The following is a 17540-nucleotide window of genomic DNA, read 5'->3' as shown; positions in this document are numbered from 1 at the left end:
TCTAAGCAGAGTCAGTCAAAAGACCCTTTCGCGTTGCCCTATTGGTGATGGGCAGTTCAGTGACTGGCTATATATTTATTGAGACCGTCTGTGTGCCAGTCACGGTTCCAGGTTCAGGGAAAACAGCAGTGACCAGGCTAGGTTCCTGTTCCTATAAAACTACCTTCTGTTGGATAGAAACAGATCAAACCAGATAAATAGATCATTTCAGATAGTGATAAATACCATGAATCAATATATCTGGGTAAAGAGACAGTGAGCACTTTGGAGGAAAACTACTTGACATACAGTGGTGAAAGAAGTCCTCTCTGAATATGTTACCTTTGAGTTGAGACCTGAATGAGAAGGTGGAGACAGCCATGGATATTGCTAGAGGAAGGAACATGAGTGCAAAGGCCTGGTGGTAATGTCAGTCTTGTTATGCTCAAGGAACAGAAAATATAAGGCACTGCAGGTAAAGCATAAGGAGCAAAATGGGGAGGGGAAGGTCCACCTGTAACCTCAACATGTAAGACAGTGGGTCCCCCCTTGGTTAAACATTGGAATCACCTGGAGAGCTTTTAAAACTCCTGATTCCTGGGACCCATCCCCAGAGATTCTGTTTAATTGATCTGAGGTGTCTCCTGGGCATCAGGAGTTTAAAAGTTCTCCCAATGACTTTAATGTGCAACAAAGGATGTGAACCATCGACTAGGACTTGAAGGTCATAGAAAGGCTCTTGGATTGGTGACGATACAAGGTTCCTGATGAGACTCAGAGGCATTTCTCTGATATTCCAGGCCCAGATCCAGAAAGAACCCAATGTCCAAGAGGCCTTGGGGTGGGGATAGAGCCAAGAAAATGAAGCAGTCCAAAAAAAAAAGAGAGAGAGACAGAGACAGAGAGACAGAAGAGGACAGACAAGAAAGCCCAGAGAGGCAGAGAAATCCGAAAAACGTGACAAACTGGAAGGGGCAAATACAAGTGCATACAGTCCCAAAGGGCCAGAGACTGAGGGAGAAAGGGAAAGCATGTGTATTAGTTTCCTATTTGCTGCTGTAACAAATTATCACAAACTTTTGTTTGAAATCTGAGAAACAACACACATTTATTATCTTATAGTTCTGTAGTTCAGGAGTCTAAAATAGGATTTACAGGGCTAAAATCAAGCCCTGTCGGCGGGGCTGGATTCCATCTGTAATCCATCTCCTAGCCTTCTCCAGCTTCTAGTGGCCACCCACTTCCTTTGCTCATGAACCCCCATCCTCAGTCTTCAAAGCCAGCAATGTCAGGCTGAGAGATAAGCTTCTATCTCTCTGGTTGTCTTCTTCGGCTTCTGTCCTCCACTTTTTTCTTTTTTTTCTTTGGCTCACCACGCAGCATGTGGGATCTTAGTTCCCCGACCAGGGATCCAACCAGGGCCCCCCTGCAGCAGAAGTGTGGAGTCTTAACTGCTGGACCGCCAGGGAAGTCCCTGTCCTCCACTTTTAAGGACGCTTGGATAATCTAGAATAATCTCCCTACTTTAAACTCAACTGATTAGCAACCTTAATTCCACCTGCAAGCTTAATTCCCGTTTGCCATGTAAGGTAACATGTTCACAGGTTCCAGGAATTAGGACATAGACATCTCTGGGGGACTTTATTCTACCTATCATTACATGGATGTCCATTTTACAAAATAGACTTTGGTCATATCTGAAGTCTTTTTCTTGGATAGCTGGGTGTTTTATGGAGCTGGGAGGTTTTTCCAAGATGAGTGTGTTGATTTGTGTACCTTGTTTATCAGGGTGTCATGTTTGAGTGTCTCCCTGATAAGTAGGGGAGAGAAGGATGCCTGGAGGAGTTGCCTAATAACATGCTGCTGCTTCATAAAGACCTACTGTTGTTGCATTGCTGTTCTAATTGACAATAAAACTAATGACAGAGTGTCTCTTTGCATGTGTTCTTTGAGTACGTCTATCTGTCCCTAAATAATCCTGGATGTCCGTCCCAGTGATATTCAGGGTGTATGAGACTATTTGAGCATATCTGTGACTTTGCATTATATGAAAGTATCTGCCTATTTGTGCATTTTGGGGCATTTAGACATTGCTGGATGCACACGCATGTTTGTACAACAGTGTGTGTGATCATAGTTGTAGACATCTGAATGTTTACTTATTCACAACCGCACAGGGGTACCAGACAGAAAGGCCTAGCATGGGAGAGGTGGAGGAACTAGGAAGAAGAGGGAGCAAGGAGGAAGGAAGGAAAGGAGGGAAGAGGAGAGGGAAGGACGAAAGAGACAGAGAGATGGAGGTGAGGGAAGAGGGCATGAGGAAAACTCCGGAAAAAAAAAAAATCAGAAAGTAGAAGGGAGTTCTAGGGATCTGAAATTAAAAAGCGGCAGGGTGGAATCACAGCAAGGCCATGAATCAGAAGATCTGGGTATGGCTCCACTTCAGGTCATTCCCTTACTGTGTGACCTTGATAGTGCCAGGTCTCTGGGCCTCAGTTGACCAAAAGAGTGAAAATAGACAACCTTTGGGTACATGCCAAAGAAGGAGAGAAAGAGAAAAGTGGAAATAAAAACATACACAGGGAAAAGAGAGACAGACAACTAGAGAGAGAGACATAGGAAGAAACAAGGGAGGCCATGGGAGCCAGCCAGAGGTACAGCTGAGAGAGCCCTACGCTGACTCCCTGAGGTGGGGGTGTGGGCGCCTGCTCTCCACCCCTTACCCCACAGCTTCAGTGTCCTCAAGCCCTTAATAGGTAAGGCAGAAAGATGGAGAGGAGAGAGGCCTCTGGAATGACAGCCACACACCAACACTCAGAGGCCTGCCAAAGCCGCACAAACCAGGATCCCTGCTTCCTGGCCCCAGGCCCCCAGATGTAGGTGTGCCAGCCACCTAGAATGACATACCCTGGCGATGTGGGCACACATGCCAAAAGCGAGCCGGGGCGCCCTGCCCACCTGTACACAGCAGGCCAAGGGGGAGGCGAGATTCGAGCAATTCGGGGGGGTGACGGGGGCTACCCAACCCACACCTTGATACCTTGCCCCCAGAGCGCCCCCTAGCGAACACCTCTTTGGCTCGAGACCTAGATGTCCCTTCCACCCTCCTCCTCCAAACCTCACGGGGAAGCGGGAGAACCAGATGGGGTGTTACGCAAGCCCTGATGTTTACCTCCCGCAGGGGCCTCCTCCCTCCCTATAAAGCCTGACGTAGTGAGGAGATTGGCGGAGACAGACTGGTTGAAGAGAGAGGCGATTCCAGGAGAGCGCCAGAAAGCGTCAGAAAGTTAATGTGGGAGGCGGAGAGAGGGGCAGCGACGCAACCAGCAGCAGAGGCGCTCAGCCACCTGAGTAGCCCGAAGGTGGTCGCGACGGTCGCGGAAGGGACGGCGCCCGGACGCTGGCTCCCCATGGAGGCATCCGAGCCGCTGGGCCGGGGACTGGTGCAGCGCCTGGAGCAGCTAGCGACGTGCCCGCTGTGCGGGGGTCTCTTCGAGGACCCGGTGCTCCTGGCGTGTGAGCACAGCTTCTGCCGCGCGTGCCTGGACCGCCGCTGGGGGACCCCGCCGCCCCCCGGCCCCGAGGCGCCCCCCACCGCCTGCCCGTGCTGCGGCCGGCCGTGCCCCCGCCGCAGCCTGAGGTCTAACGTGCGGCTGGCGGTGGAAGTGCGGATCAGCCGCGAGCTGCGGGAGAAGCTGGCCGAGCCCGGGGCCCGAACTGGGAAACGCCGAGGGGGCCGCATCCCCACCATGGGCTGCCTGGCCCCGCACGGAGAGGTGAGGCAGGGGTGCGCTTCGCGAGTCCGCAGCTGTCGGCCGAAGGGGCCATCCGCGGGCTCCCTGGGGAAGCGGAGAATGTCACCTCCAGAGCTGGGGCCCTTCTCGAAGTTTAGGCAAAAGATGGAGCTGGGGAAGGAAAAGCAGAGGACGAGGGGGCGGCAGCTGTCAAGTGAGAGATGCCGGGAGGGAGTTGACGCTTTGCCCAGAGGGAAGCTGGACGGATGCCTGAGTCTTGGGAGAGGGGCTGGAGGGAAGGGGTTGGGGCACCAGACAGAACAGGAGGAGACCCCTAAGGCCCGGCGAAGAGCGCGGGAACTGGGAGGCTGGGAAAAGACGCCGCTAGGCGCCCCGGAGGCGGAGGCCAGGCGGAGGGGAGGGTGCTGGGTGCCTGGGAGGTTGGTGAGGGAGACCAGAACTCGCCCAGCGGAGAAGCAGGAGGGAGGACGGACAAAAAGCTGAAGTGGAGGGGCGGGGAAGGAGGCGGCTGTCACAAATTGGGAAGAAGGGAGGGAGGCAGATCCAAAGTCCCCTGCCGTGTCGTGGGGTGGGTCCCCGGGCTCCGGCCTGGGCCTTGCTGTGTTGTTATTGTTATCCTCCGCTCCTCCCAGGGCCCCAGGCAGAGGCGGCCACGGGTGGAGGCAAGGTCCGGGAAAACAGAAGTTGGGACCTCTGGCTCCTCTCCACATCCCACCCTGATCACCCACCCACCTAGCCTCCAGCGTCCCTCCTGGGCCCTGACTCTTTGGCTGTCAACCAACCCCATTCCCTTGCCGACCCCCAGGCGCCCCGCATTCCCGCATGGCTTCTCGCCAGCAGCCGAGCTGGTCTCGAGTCTTGCTTCCACCCTTTGAAGTCTACATACACCTAATTAGTCTAGGTGTAATTGGCATAAATAGGCAAATTGCCTTTCCTCTCTCCCCTTCACCACCCTACGGGTCTGCCCCAGTCTTTCCCACTAGACTGCGAAGCCGGAAGAGGGAATCCTAGTATTTGGATGGGGAGCATCCAGCGCCCTCTCCTGGCTCTCATGGTACCCTGCAGATCTGCTGGGCCTTCTGGGACACATCCAAGTCCAGCTGCTTCCTTGGTCAGGGTAGAGAGACACAGAACAAAGGGCCCTATAAACGACACTGGGCTTTTATGGCAAGAGGGGAAGCAGCTTTATTATAAGGATTTTATAAATGAACTCTTAGCCTAAGGACTCTAAGTATGTGTTTGGTCTGTGTGATGGAGGAGGCGGGGCATGTTTATCTGGGATACACCCTCAGTAAGGTGGATAAGGATGGGGGCCACTGAGAAAGAGAAGGGGGGTGGGCTGGGAGGAAACAGGGAACGGTGAGGACTCTGGGGGCAAGAAAAAAGCCTGGATGAGGCTGGGGAAGGGGAACTGAGAGGCTTTGCGGCACGGCAAACGGAGGAGGACGGTAGGGGTGGAGTTAGGAGGATGAGAAAGTGGTGACTGAGAGGAAGGAAAGGTCATGAAAAGGGAAGGGGGAGAATGAGAGGAAAAGGGAGCACAGGGGATAAAGAGGTGAGATCAGTCGGAGATGCGAGGAGGGACCTCACCAAATCAGACCCAGCTACCTGAGGAGGTGGGGGAAGAGCTCCCCACAGTATGAAGCCCAGAGCTCACATCCATGTTTTTTTCTGCCCACCCCAGGATACGAAGAGGACATGGAGAAGGTGAGTTCCATTTTCACTGTTTTTTCTTTTGCACTGTCAGCTGCCACATCCATCTTCTTACGGGGGCCACATCTTTGTCCCACTCAGACAGGTTTTGTGGGTGTGGCCTCACCCTTTTCTGCTCCAGAGATGTGAGTGGGATAGAGGTGGGGACATCAGAGGGCAGAGGGTGTCTACCAATTTCCTGACCCTTCTCCCTCATCTATCCAGGTTTGATGCCCCAACTCCCAAGTCATCTAACTCAGAGGACGATCTCCCTGAAGATTACCCAGTGGTCAAAAACATGCTTCATAGACTGACGGGTAAGGAAGGCACAAGGGAGGGAACTAAATGAGAGGCTGTTTTCAGTTTATTCCCTTTTCTCTCTCAAATATGATCAAGTCCTTTTTGATGTCTGTATTAGTTTCCTAGGACTGCCATAGGAAAGCATTGCACACCGAGTGGCTTAAACAATAGAAATTTATTGTCTCATGGTTCTAGAGGCAGAAGTTAAATGATTCTAGAGGTAGAAGTCAAGGTGTCAACAGTGTTGGTTCCTTCTGGGGGCTGAGAGGGAGACTCTGTTCCAGGACTCTCTCCTAGCTTCTGATAGCCTCAGGCCTTCCTTGGCCTGTGGATGGCATTCTTCCTGTCTTCACAGCATCTTCTCTCTATACACACTTGTCTTTGGGTCCAAATTTCCCCTTTTTATAAGGACACTGGATATATTGGATTGGGGTCCACCCTAATGACCTCATTTTAACTCGATTACCTCTGTAAAGATTCTATTTCCAAATACAGTCAAATTCTGAGGTATTGGGGGGACTTCACAACTTTCGGGGGGGGAACACAATTCAACCTATAACAAGGTCTATCCTTCATTCCTCATATTCCAGCTATTCTCTCCTCTTACCTGTTCATACACTCACACAACAGACCCCTGGGGGTCAGCTGCTTCTGGGGAATCCCTGCTGCCACCACTTCTCATCACTCCCTTCCAGAAGTCTCCCAGGATTCCCGTGTCTCCTTGCCCCTGAGGCTCTGGGCCTTCTCTGCAGCTTCTGGGGAGTTCCTTCCATCACTTCCAAGGCTGCCCTCTGCCCTTCTTTAAACTGCCTAGAGAAGGTGCTCCGCCCTCTTGGTCACCCACCATCCCACCCAACCCAGATTGCTTCTAGCACCCCTAATCCAGAAATCTTTCCTCAAAGCACCCCATACACACAAGGCCAATGATTAGTTCTTTCTGGTCCCTTTGGCTATCACCACCTTCTCTCTCCTCTGCCCTGCGCTCCCTATAGAAATAGGCCTGTCTACTCCCACCTGTTCCTGTGGGTGGTGGGCTGGTTTCTCAGGATACTTGGATACTCTCAGGATACTCTGGCCCTCCCCTCTATCACGTGCGGTGCTGCTATCTGGTATCAGTCTTCCTCTTTAGCTCCATCTTCTCCATCCTGTTGACCCAGCTCCCCACCCCCACCCCCGCCCCCGATGCTACAGATTGAGGTATCAGTCCTCACCCTCCCTAGAAGTCAGAAGAGCCTCACTCTGCCGCCAAGCCCGCAATCCCGGGCAACCCCTCCTTCAGTCTCTGCGCTGTGCCCCCTGCCCTGGGCCAGCAGGGTCCTTCTCCAAGTCCAATTCTCCAGAAGGAAGTGGCCCATCAGCGCAGGTTGGGTCTTGCCCAAGCCTGCTCTTCGTATGCCTTCACCCTCTTCGGTCCTACAGCAGCCTTTTGAGCTGCTGTGGGCCTCTTGTGTACCCTCCGCGCATCCTCTCCATCCTATCCCTCCTCTGATTCGGAAAGCCAGCTCACACGGTCCTCCCCCTGCTTTCTCCTCTCCAGCCGACCTGACCCTGGATCCTGGCACCGCTCACCGCCGCTTGCTGGTCTCCGCGGACCGCCGCAGCGTCCGACTGGCCCCACCGGGGACACCCGCACCCCGCGACAGCCCGGGGCGCTTCGATCAGCTCCCGGCGGTGCTGGGCGCGCAGGGCTTCAGGGCTGGCCGCCACTGCTGGGAGGTGCAGATCGCCGACACCGCCTCCCGCGGAGACTCTTCCGGGGAGGATGAGGACGACGAGGAGAGCCGCTATGCCCTGGGGGTGGCCGGGGAGTCGGTGCGACGCAAGGGCAGAGTAGGCCTATGTCCCGCGGAGGCTGTGTGGGCCGTGGAGGATCGCGGCGGCCGCCTGTGGGCGCTCACGGCCCCGGAGCCCACCCCGCTGGGCGGCGCCGGGCCCCAGCCGCGGCGCATCCGCGTGGACTTGGACTGGGAGCGGGGCCGCGTGGCTTTCTACGACGGCCGTTCCCTGGACTTGCTCTTCGCCTTCCAGGCGCCCGGTCCCCTGGGTGAGCGCGTCTTCCCGCTGCTGTGCACCCGCGACCCCCGCGTCCCGCTCTGCCTCGTGCCAGCGGAAGGCTGAGAAGCTCACCCACAACCCTTATTCTGGCTTGGTCAGAAATAAGGCTGCTTCCTCTTGGGCATGGAAATCCTTACTCATTCCAGGCATCATGTCCACGCCCATTGCCGGTGTATTGATAAGCACTCCTCCACCTACATTGTCTGTTTTCTTCCAGATAGTTAGGACCTCAACTGGCCTCCAGTTTCCACATCCATGCCCGAAGCTTAATTCATTCCTGCTCCCCCCACCAAATCTTGGGATGCTTCTCTCCCTTGGTTACCCCAGTACTTCCCAAGGGATCTCTCCCCTTCTATCTTTCCCAGGCCTGAATTGGGGAACAGGTCCTGCCCCATCAGTACTGGTAATTGGCCCATGTTTAATACACAGAGGCCCTGCCGGTCAAACATTTACCTCCCACCCCTGCCTCTCCTCCTGGCAAAGAAGGGCCCAGTGCCCTCTCCACAGGTCTGAGGGTTGGGCTTCCCTGCCTCGTCCATTCTGAGGTTTCTCCTCAAGAGAAACAAAAGCCTCCTCCCCCAAAACAAGAGGCTTGACTCTCGCCTGGGCCTTAGGGCCCTCTTTTTGGGGGAGAAGGGGGCAGGCCAGTTCTACTCCACCATGGCGGCTTTCTATGCTTACAGCCTTTTCCCATTAAGAACCTTCTTAAAACCTCCCCCCTGCACATACTCACAACAAGCAACCAATGGTGCTACCTCTCCTTTCCTCAACCTGGGAATGGCCCAGACACCCCAAATTCACCCTTGTATATAGCCTCACTTCTTTCCCCATATGTATAAATGGGCCCGTATTTAACACATTTTGTGATGTTGGGTTATTTATTTTGTGCATCTGTGGCAATAAATGAGATCTCAGTGGTGGTATGGATTTGACTGATCTCTGCAACTGTGCATGGCAAGAGGCCTGGAAAATGATATCTAGATCCCAGTAAGGGGTGGGGAAGGCCAGGACATCTGGGCTGGCAGAGACATCAAAGCCTAGGAAGGAAGGGGTGAGAGTACATCTCTTTGCTCCCTCCCAGTTCCTTCCTCTCCCACGGACCCAGGCCCCTGGGACCGTGTTGGATCTGTCTCCTAAGCTGGAAGACCAAAGGCTGAGGAGATAGTTGGCTCTAAGTGACCAGTCTTGAAGCCAGCTTTGTCAGAAACCCTAGGTCACACGAGAAGGGTGAGGGGAGAGGACATGACTATTTCTTTTTCCATTTCCCATTCTCCCAAGGTGAGAATGACAAAGACCTCTCTCTCTCCTAACTCCTCTTAAGGGCATGACGGGAGTGGGCAGGAGAGGAGGGAAAGGGCTAGGAGCCCTGAGGTCTCACATAAGACCTCACATCCCACAGGCAAGGACTAAGAGTTAGGATGACATAAATACATTAGTGGAAAAGCTCTAAGCCAGGATTAACAAGCATAGCTGGGGCAAGATTGCCTGGAATCTGACTAGGACCCTGGCAGTGAAAGCTGGGGCTGTTGGAAACCCAATTTAACTGTTTGGAACTCAAGTAGAGAGTGCAAGGGCCAAGATAATTAGATCACAGGACAGGTAGTTTGGCAGTGAGAACAAAGGGAAAAGACTGGGACCAAGATGCCTGGATCCCTGAAGAGAGGAGGCAGAAATGAGCGCTGGGGGAGCCCAGAAGCCTGGGTTCTAGAATAGCAGCAAGTCAGAATTCCAGGATCTCTGTCTACCCTCCTCCCCCTCTTCCCTCTATCAGGCAGAGGAGAGGGGAGGAGGGGGCTGGAGAAGGGACCAAACCATGGGTTAAGTCCCCGAGTAGCCACATGAATACATTCAGGGCCAGACAGACACAGGAATGGTGGGGCAGAGAGGAATTTAGTGCTGCATTGGCCCTGGAGGGGGCTGGGAGGGGTCAGGAGGCTGGGGAGGGGTGGTGGGGCTTGGTCCCGGGGTTGCATGACGCCGTCCTTTGCGGTGGCCCCGTACACAGTGTGTATGACCACAGCCCTCCTCTTCCTCCTCGTCACTCTCCGTGGAGCTCTCGCCAAAGGCCCGAGGTTTCTCATAAATACAGCAGCCTGGATTTGGAGGGAGGAGCCCAGTTAAAAAGGAGGAAGAGAGAAGATGGAGCATCAGTTCCATTCCCATTGGATCTCAGTAAAAATCCCTACTTTCACCATTTTCTCCTCCTACCTTCCAGGAACCAACTTCCCCAGGCCCACACCCTGGGACTCAGACACCCAACTCCCTCGTCCTTTCCAGCCAGGAATCCGAAGCTCCATTTCTCCCACCTCAGATACCTCTTGATTTTAAGCCTTGGCACATCCCAATTCAAGCCTCTCCCTACCTCTGTTTCTCTATCTTTAACCTTCTCTCCCTGATACTGGAGAACCATCAGGACAGCCAGAGGATTGTGAGCATCTGGGGGCTTCGGGAAGGTCAGTGAATGTAAGAAGGCAGAAGACATGCTGAGGGGAGCCAGGACTCCAGGGTTACTGTGGGCCAACAATTACTCACATTTTGATGAGCGGCGGCCCATGTGTTCGTTGTCCACAGTGTCACTCGTCCATTCCACCTTTTTCTCTGGCTTCCGTTTCCGAAGTTTGATGGTTAGGCTCCGGTTCTCCTGGAACGTTAAGAAGGATGGCCATGCCATACCTAGCTAGTCCCCTCCTATTAACCTTTCCCACTTCCTCCGGGGGGCCTCCTCTCTTCCCTTCCTCCACTCAATCAGGATCAGACATAGTGCCAGAGGAGCTGAGGGCTGGGAGAAGATAAAATAGAACAGATTTTTGGCCTCAAGGAGTCCCTTGAGGAATCATGAAGTATTATTTCCTGTTCTTGGTAACCACTAGTATACAGAGAAGATACAATTCCTAACCTAGGAAAGGTCCCAGCAAATCTTCAAAGGAAAATATAATCCTTGCTGTTTCTCCGTCTTCCTCCCCAAATCATCCTTGGTGGTATTAATACATGGAAATTATTTTCTCAGTCACCAATGCCTAATCTTTGATCTCCCTTTTTTTTTTTTCCAGACCCCCTACTCTTTTTCCCATTAAAGAAAGAACTCTGTTCTCACCTCTCTCATCCTCAAGCCCAGCCCTCCCCACCTGTTATCCACCTATTCCCCAGCATCCTGGCATCTCTAGTAACTATTACTCTAAACTCCCTTAGTCCAAGAGTTATTAAACCCAACACAACCTTCTCCCTTTGAAGGCAGCTTAAGTTGTTTTTGCAAAAATGCTACATTTTTCTCTATTTATATCTCCTCTGATTTTTCAAAATACTATCTTCATCTCCCTTTTCTTGTTCCCTCATTCCCTCTGCTTCCTTTTACAATCATTCCTTCAACAAATATTTACTGATAAGTATGGTTCCAGTCAAATTCCCCTGCAGCTGGCCTCCAACCATGCTTTCTCACACAGCCCTTCATTTCCCCCCAGCACATCCCTTGCTCCTTAATCTCCAAATTCCCGTTCTTTCATTACTTATACACACCACCACTCCAAGAAGCATCACCTATATCCTAACTCTATTGCTTGTCTCTTGACCAGCCTTCTGCACCAACTCTGACACACCCCAAATCTCCCAATACCTTGAGATTCTCCCAACCCCACTTCCTCCCATATCCCCAGGCCCAGCCCCTCCAGCAACTCTCCAAAGCCCTATCCCTTCCCTCCCGGTATCTCCCCAACCCCTAAACAGCACCGCCCCCCGCCTTTCTCACGGGCTCGGTTGTCACGGTAACCGTTGTCTCAGTGACGGTCTCACTCAGCCCGGCCCCTGCCTCCGCCATGGCTAAGGCTGAAGAGAGGGAGGAGGGGAGGAAGGGGGATGAGGCACCCTTCTGTCTTTTCTGTGTCTCTGAGGTCTAAGAGAATCGGTATCGGATTCAGATTAGTAGCCAGGATCTTCCACCTTCTTTTTTCCCCCTCTTCCTGGGCCTCCGCTGCCCCACCCCTGGGGATAACCTGTCCAACCCCACTTCCGGATCTCCGCTTCCGGGTGTGACGCATTCTGTGGTCCCCCTTTTCCCTTCCTGGCACTAAATGCGTCTAAACTCAAGGTCGCCGGATTAGTTCCGCCGTAATGCGACAGTGCGCAGGCGCCGCAAGAAGGTTACACAACTTTGGCGGAAGGGGCGTTACTGCGATGTGGAAGCAGGGGCGGGGCGATCAAGTGCAGCACGCGCCTGCGCCTCAGAGATTGAGCTGGAACCTGCGGTCAAGGAGGGTAGAGTTGGGCTTCCCCCTGCAGACTGGTTACCGCACGTGGTTCAGATGTCCAGTAGCTGAGTCCATCCCACCCCCATCCCTTGGCTGTGTGGGAGCGCCGAGAAAACGAAGGGGCAATAATAATGATCCTACCACGGCCTAGCTTTGTTTTCTTATTGTTTCGTCTGGGAATTAAAGAATCGACACCTGGGAGCAGTTAGAAACACAATTAAGAATCTGGTTTGGACCTCCCTGGTGGCGCAGTGGTTAAGAATCCGCTTGCCAATGCAGGACTACACGGGTTCGAGCCCTGGTCCGGGAAGATCCCACATGCCGCGGAGCAACGAAACCTGTGCACCACAACTACTGAACCTGCACGCCTACTGAGTCTGCATGCCTAGAGCCCGTGCTCCTCGACAAGAGAAGCCACCGCAATGAGAAGCCCATGCACTGCAACGAAGAGTAGCCCCCCCTCGCTGCAACTACACAAAGCCCGAGCGCAGCAACGAAGACCAAACGCAGCCAAAAAGAGCAAAACAAATACTGTATGCAGCCAAAAATAAAATTTAAAAAATAAACAAATTTATTTTTAAAAAAAGGATCTGGGTTTTAATCCTCGCCCGATGCCTGTAGGTGTTCGAGCAGGGCGCTTAATGCGTTTTCAACTTGGATTTTTTCCTTTCACTGTGCTGTAACTTGAAGATGGAGGCGCATAAAACACTCACACCCTGCGTTTTAGCTCCCAGTCTAATGGGAAAGACTGGCATAAATACTAACAGAAATATAAGACATTGGAATATTAACATAGATTTAAGTCTCATCTATGAAACTGAATTTAGTTACATACTGCCTACCCTTGCTCTGGGGTGGAGATAAGTAAGATTAAGCACAGAAATTGTCATAAGTTACAATATAGGCCAGTTTATAAGATAAAAATATGTGTATGTTTCTCAGGGAGCACAAGAGTGGCAAAAAGAGAACAGGAAGGCAGACAAATGGGTTTTTTAGGTAAAGAAAGCAGCTTACAAAGTCGTAGTTGTGCGCACTGAAGGAAATGCAGTTTAATACTGAAGGGATGTAAGGGAAGTGCCAAATGGTGATTGACAGGTGGGCGTGGTTATATAAGACGCCCTGTATGCTTTGCTAAGAAACTTGCACTTTATCCAGTCGGTGAAAGGCTTAAAGCAGGGTAGAAACATGAACAGATTTGTTTTAGATTTCAGGAGTGAGGCAGAAGAACTGTTCAAACATACAGTGGAGAAAACTGCCCTGCCCATCCCTCCACGTTGCTGTGGGATCAAACAAGATAGTGTATGTTAGAGAGCTCGCAATATATAAAGGGCTGCACAATTACAAGATAATCGTTACCATCACCTCTTGGTCGCCATTTAAACCAAGGAATGCAGGAATCAGCATTCCCAGACTGAAATTTGAATGTTTATTGTGCCTGGACTAAGCATTTGCTTCCCTTTTAAGTTTCTGGTTTGAACTGAAAAAAGCAAGATACAACTCAGCATGTATAGTAAATCCCATTAAAAAAAAAACCAAATATCTCTGTGGAATGGGATTCCTTTTGATTTTTACTTTTTTCTTTCTACCTTTCTATATATGAATCTATTACAATGTAAAATATATATACATATATTACATTTATCTCAAGAGCAATAAAAAAAATTTCCAAAGTGTCCACCTGTATCTCTTTTTTTTTTTTTTCCACCTGTATCTCTGAGTGTCAGATTGTTTTATTGTCTAGACTTACATATCAACTGAATCTGGTTAAGTTTTCTGTTGAACCTCCCACTATCCAAACTCCCACTCTTTGTTTCCCTAAACTCAGGAACCAAATAGATTTAGATAATGAGGGAGTACTTATAATTGCCTTTTTATATTAACCTCATTCCTGGCTCCATTTTTATGTCCTTGTTTTTTATTTTTTTTTCCCTTTTTCTTTTTGTTGCACTAATTTATATTCTCTTTTTGTAGCTGATATATTTGTTTAAAGGACAAATATATCTCTCTAAGCTAACATAAATTTCTTTTGGAAGAAGACAGATTATAAATAACATACATACGTCTGGCTCTTATAGAAAACTATAACTTTAATAAAGGAAACTCAACTAGGTAGGAGTACTCTGGGGACAATGGTAATCCCCACATGATGATCTGCTTTTCCTCTGGGAGCAAAACACCGCAATCAGGAGACGGACAAAGGATCTAAGAACCCTGTATCTTTCACCTTCCAAGGAAGAGAAGGAGAGATTGTTGAGTCGCTCAGAAAAAAAATCAAGAGTCTTCCTTCTCCTGGAACCTACAGAGAAAGAAAGGACTTGTTATATTGACCAAACGAAGAGGTTCTAGCAGTGTAAGATACGACAATCAATTAAATAATCAAGAAAGACTTTCATTTATGACCGTGGAGGACTAGCTCCCCTAAACAACTCTCCACAAATTCAAGACAACTAAAAATGCTGGGATTAAAAATATATCTTGCAAATTATGAAGTGTGCCAAGATTTCTTAGGAAAACAAAAAGCACTAGCCATAAAAGAAAAAAGGATAAACTAGACCTCATAAAAATTAAAAACTTCTGGTCATTAAAAAAAAATAAAAAGTTAAGAAAACAAATAGATCAGACTGGGAAAAAAATATTCGCAAAAGGCACATCTAGGGCTTCCCTGGTGGCACAGTGGTTGAGAGTCCGCCTGCTGATGCAGGGGATGCAGGTTCGTGTCCCGGTCCAGGAAGATCCCACATGCCACGGAGCGGCTAGGCCCGTGAGCCGTGGCCGCTGAGCCTGTGTGTCCGGAGCCTGTGCTCCACAACAGGAGAGGCCACAACAGTGAGAGGCCCGCATACCGCAAAAAAAAAAAAAAAAAAAAAAAAGGCACATCTAACTATAAATATTTTTAATCCATTGGTGAGAAAGCAAGAAAGTAAAGGCAACCTTCACACTGGCTGAAATGATATAAAACCAGGAATCTAGACAGGTAAGTTAAAACTGAAGCCCCTGCTACCATGGTGCCCTTGCTGTTTTGATAGCCACATGGGTGAACTAGAGACAAACCTACAATGTCTGATAGGAGATACTCTGAATAAGTTTGAGACGCCAAAGGGCTACCTCTTTGTATAAAAGGGAACAAGGAAAAAAAAATCCAACTCTTCAGAAGAGGAATTTGACTGTCTCACAAGGTAGAGGGATAAAAACAAAATCTCCCCTGAGAATTTCTAACCAAAAGCTGGCCTTTACATTGGATTTGCAGTCCAAATTCATACTACCTATGTGCTCCAAAAAACATGAAGCTGAGAATTTATTTAAAGTGATTCTAGCTTGGTAGCACCTCAAGGCACCTGAACAGGAAAGACAAATGCTAAGAATACAGCTTTCACCCCAGGCCTCAAAGAATTCCATAGTCCAAATTCTAAAAAATCTGAGCTTATCATCAAAAATCACAAAAGAAAAGAAGCACCATGAGAGTCAGTAGAAATAACAGATGGCAGCATCAGACCCACAAAAACTGTGGGTATGAGAACTAGCAGACAGAATATAAATATCATGTTTAGTATATTTAAATGTAATATATATTTTAAGAATAAAAGGAACAATTTAAAATATGATTAAAGAAGTGTGAATTATTAAAAATGAGGAGGGGATTTGAAAAATAATCAAGTAGAACTCAAAAAAAAATTTTTAAGTAACAATAACTGAAATAAACTGAAGACAGAATTAGTGAACCGGAAGAAAGACCAGAAGAATTTACCCAGAGGCAGAATAAAAAGAGATGGAAAATATAAAAGACAGGGTGAGAGAAATGGAGGATAGAAGATAAGGTCTAATAAACAACTAATTAATTAGAGCTCCAGAATGTGAGAATTGAGAACATAGGGGAAAGGCAATACTCAATGAGATATGGCTGATAATTTTCCAAGGTTGCTGGAAAAAAAAAATCAATCCTTACTTTCAGAAAGCCCAACAAATCCCAAACACAATAAATAAAAGAAAGCCGCATCTTGATATATTGTAGTGAAACTGCAGAACACCAAAGAGAAAGAGGAGTTCTTAAAACTATCCCGTGTTCTTTTAAATCACTCAAGAGTAATTCTCACCAAAGTAAAACTACGTTGAGTGCAGTGGAAGATTCCAACATAACACACTGATCACCAAGCAATACTTGCCTTCTGTATTTTTGTCTTTCCTTTTAAATATCTTAAAAGCTTTAATTCACTGGGTATAAAAAGGATAAGAAAAGTGTAATTAAAAAAAAAAAGACCACAAATCTCCCTATTACTTGAACTGTACAGAAATGAGGGATGGGACCAAAGGAAACAACTGTTTATTCAGTACAAAAAGTAAATCGCTGGATTTGTTTAGGTAGCAAACAGACTAAGAAAGGGCGGAGGGGAGGGAAAGGATACGCACTTGCAGTTGGTACAGGTGTAGAAGACGGTCTGCCCTTCATCAGCGGAGCGCATCTGTCTGGTGTGGTATGCCATTCCCTCGTGCCCACATCGAGAGCAGCGCCTGTCAACCTGGGAAGCAACTGGTGGGTTAATAATTCCCCCTACTGATCACAGACATCAGGCTATCACACTCCTCAGACACTGCTGTTTTAAAGACCCCTCTTCCCTCTTAGAATTGGGTACAAAACACTCCAGATCTGTGCAATACCCCCTTCGTTTCTTTCCCACCCTCCTAACGGGGCCAGTCCTCCAGTCACTCACTTACCACGGGTCCCTGGAACTCAGGTCCTTCCTCCATCGACACGGGCATGGCTGTTCCCAGTTTGTGGAACACAAATGAGGTCTTCACAACCTTCGCCTCAAAGTCTGCGCAGGCAGTAAGAGTTGGTTTGGAGAGGGCTGACACCCACAACTCCCTCTCGGTTTGGCCAGGAGGCCTTATATTCTTCCCTTCCGATTTCGACCCAAGACCAAAAGTGCCTGATACCCTGCTTTAGGGTCCCCCTCTTCAATCCAACCGATCTTGAGGTCCTAAAGCCTCTGACCCTTCCACGCTGGGCCCTCTGCCGGGGCCGCTGCGTATGAGCCCCTCACCTCGCACGTTGATGGAGAAGCCACAGCGAGTACACGCGACCGTATCCTGAGCTCCGGGAAGAGGCAGGACCGAGCCGCAATCCGGACAGAAATCCAGGTCAGACTGAAAGCTGGAGCAGGTGCTGGCGAGGTCCATGATGGACGGGTGGTCGAGGGCTGGGAAGGGGACGAGAGTATTAATAAAAGAAAGAGAGTAACTCCCCACTGAAGGGTCCTTCCTATTCTGTCACTGGACCTAAGCATACAGAACCCGAGCCCTTCTCCCACGCACGCCTTGTGCCTCTGCAACCAAGGAGCCCAAATATCCGGAATTCCAAGCCCGGGTCCGGTACTTCGACTTGGGGGCTTATCTGGGGCTGGCGTGAGGGGCCTGCCAGCTCCGCGGGCTAGAGGACCGCCTCTACGCGGCAGCGGAGCAGTGAGAGCACGGCGGGCTAGAGCGTTTATGCGTCCCGCCTGACGATTGGCTGTGACGTCAT

The 17540-nt window shown here is 49.9% G+C and overlaps 3 protein-coding genes across 3 annotated transcripts; 1 reads left to right on the top strand and 2 right to left on the bottom strand.

Annotated features, from left to right (window-relative positions):
• Window positions 1–3224: 3224 nt before the first annotated feature.
• Window positions 3225–8458, top strand: RNF39 (ring finger protein 39). Its single transcript, XM_029244206.1, has 4 exons — window positions 3225–3755; window positions 5419–5441; window positions 5652–5743; window positions 7264–8458. Exons 1-4 carry the CDS (start codon window positions 3270–3272, stop codon window positions 7842–7844), a joined length of 1182 nt encoding a protein of 393 aa, XP_029100039.1. The 5' UTR covers window positions 3225–3269; the 3' UTR covers window positions 7845–8458.
• A 173-nt stretch (window positions 8459–8631) lies between these two features.
• PPP1R11 (protein phosphatase 1 regulatory inhibitor subunit 11) lies at window positions 8632–11820 on the bottom strand. The gene is made up of 3 exons (XM_029244207.1): window positions 11524–11820; window positions 10314–10422; window positions 8632–9874 (listed from the first exon to the last, which is right to left on the bottom strand). The coding sequence occupies exons 1-3, from the start codon at window positions 11590–11592 to the stop codon at window positions 9672–9674; spliced, it is 381 nt and encodes a 126-aa protein (XP_029100040.1). The 5' UTR covers window positions 11593–11820; the 3' UTR covers window positions 8632–9671.
• A 1880-nt stretch (window positions 11821–13700) lies between these two features.
• On the bottom strand, window positions 13701–17433 carry ZNRD1 (zinc ribbon domain containing 1). The gene is made up of 5 exons (XM_029243152.1): window positions 17333–17433; window positions 17062–17217; window positions 16733–16833; window positions 16427–16536; window positions 13701–14318 (listed from the first exon to the last, which is right to left on the bottom strand). Exons 2-5 carry the CDS (start codon window positions 17195–17197, stop codon window positions 14294–14296), a joined length of 372 nt encoding a protein of 123 aa, XP_029098985.1. The 5' UTR covers window positions 17198–17217; window positions 17333–17433; the 3' UTR covers window positions 13701–14293.
• Window positions 17434–17540: the final 107 nt, after the last annotated feature.

Source organism: Monodon monoceros, unplaced genomic scaffold (assembly GCF_005190385.1).
Source record: "Monodon monoceros isolate NGI ecotype Baffin Bay Population unplaced genomic scaffold, NGI_Narwhal_1 Super_Scaffold_3, whole genome shotgun sequence".
NCBI classification, from domain to species: Eukaryota; Metazoa; Chordata; class Mammalia; order Artiodactyla; family Monodontidae; genus Monodon; species Monodon monoceros.
This window is presented reverse-complemented; position numbering and strand designations above follow the sequence as displayed.

Coding starts and splice junctions, on each gene's coding strand:
- PPP1R11 (XM_029244207.1), bottom strand. CDS start 11,592: ATGGCGGAGGCAGGGGCCGGGCTGAGTGAGACCGTCACTGAGACAACG. Junction 10,423..11,523: donor TTACCGTGACAACCGAGCCC/GTGAGAAAGGCG, acceptor TTAACGTTCCAG/GAGAACCGGAGCCTAACCAT. Junction 9,875..10,313: donor GGGCCGCCGCTCATCAAAAT/GTGAGTAATTGT, acceptor CTCCAAATCCAG/GCTGCTGTATTTATGAGAAA.
- RNF39 (XM_029244206.1), top strand. CDS start 3,270: ATGTGGGAGGCGGAGAGAGGGGCAGCGACGCAACCAGCAGCAGAGGCG. Junction 3,756..5,418: donor GCCTGGCCCCGCACGGAGAG/GTGAGGCAGGGG, acceptor TGCCCACCCCAG/GATACGAAGAGGACATGGAG. Junction 5,744..7,263: donor CATGCTTCATAGACTGACGG/GTAAGGAAGGCA, acceptor TCTCCTCTCCAG/CCGACCTGACCCTGGATCCT.
- ZNRD1 (XM_029243152.1), bottom strand. CDS start 17,197: ATGGACCTCGCCAGCACCTGCTCCAGCTTTCAGTCTGACCTGGATTTC. Junction 16,537..16,732: donor CTGAGTTCCAGGGACCCGTG/GTAAGTGAGTGA, acceptor GTTGCTTCCCAG/GTTGACAGGCGCTGCTCTCG. Junction 14,319..16,426: donor TACACCTGTACCAACTGCAA/GTGCGTATCCTT, acceptor CTTTCTCTGTAG/GTTCCAGGAGAAGGAAGACT.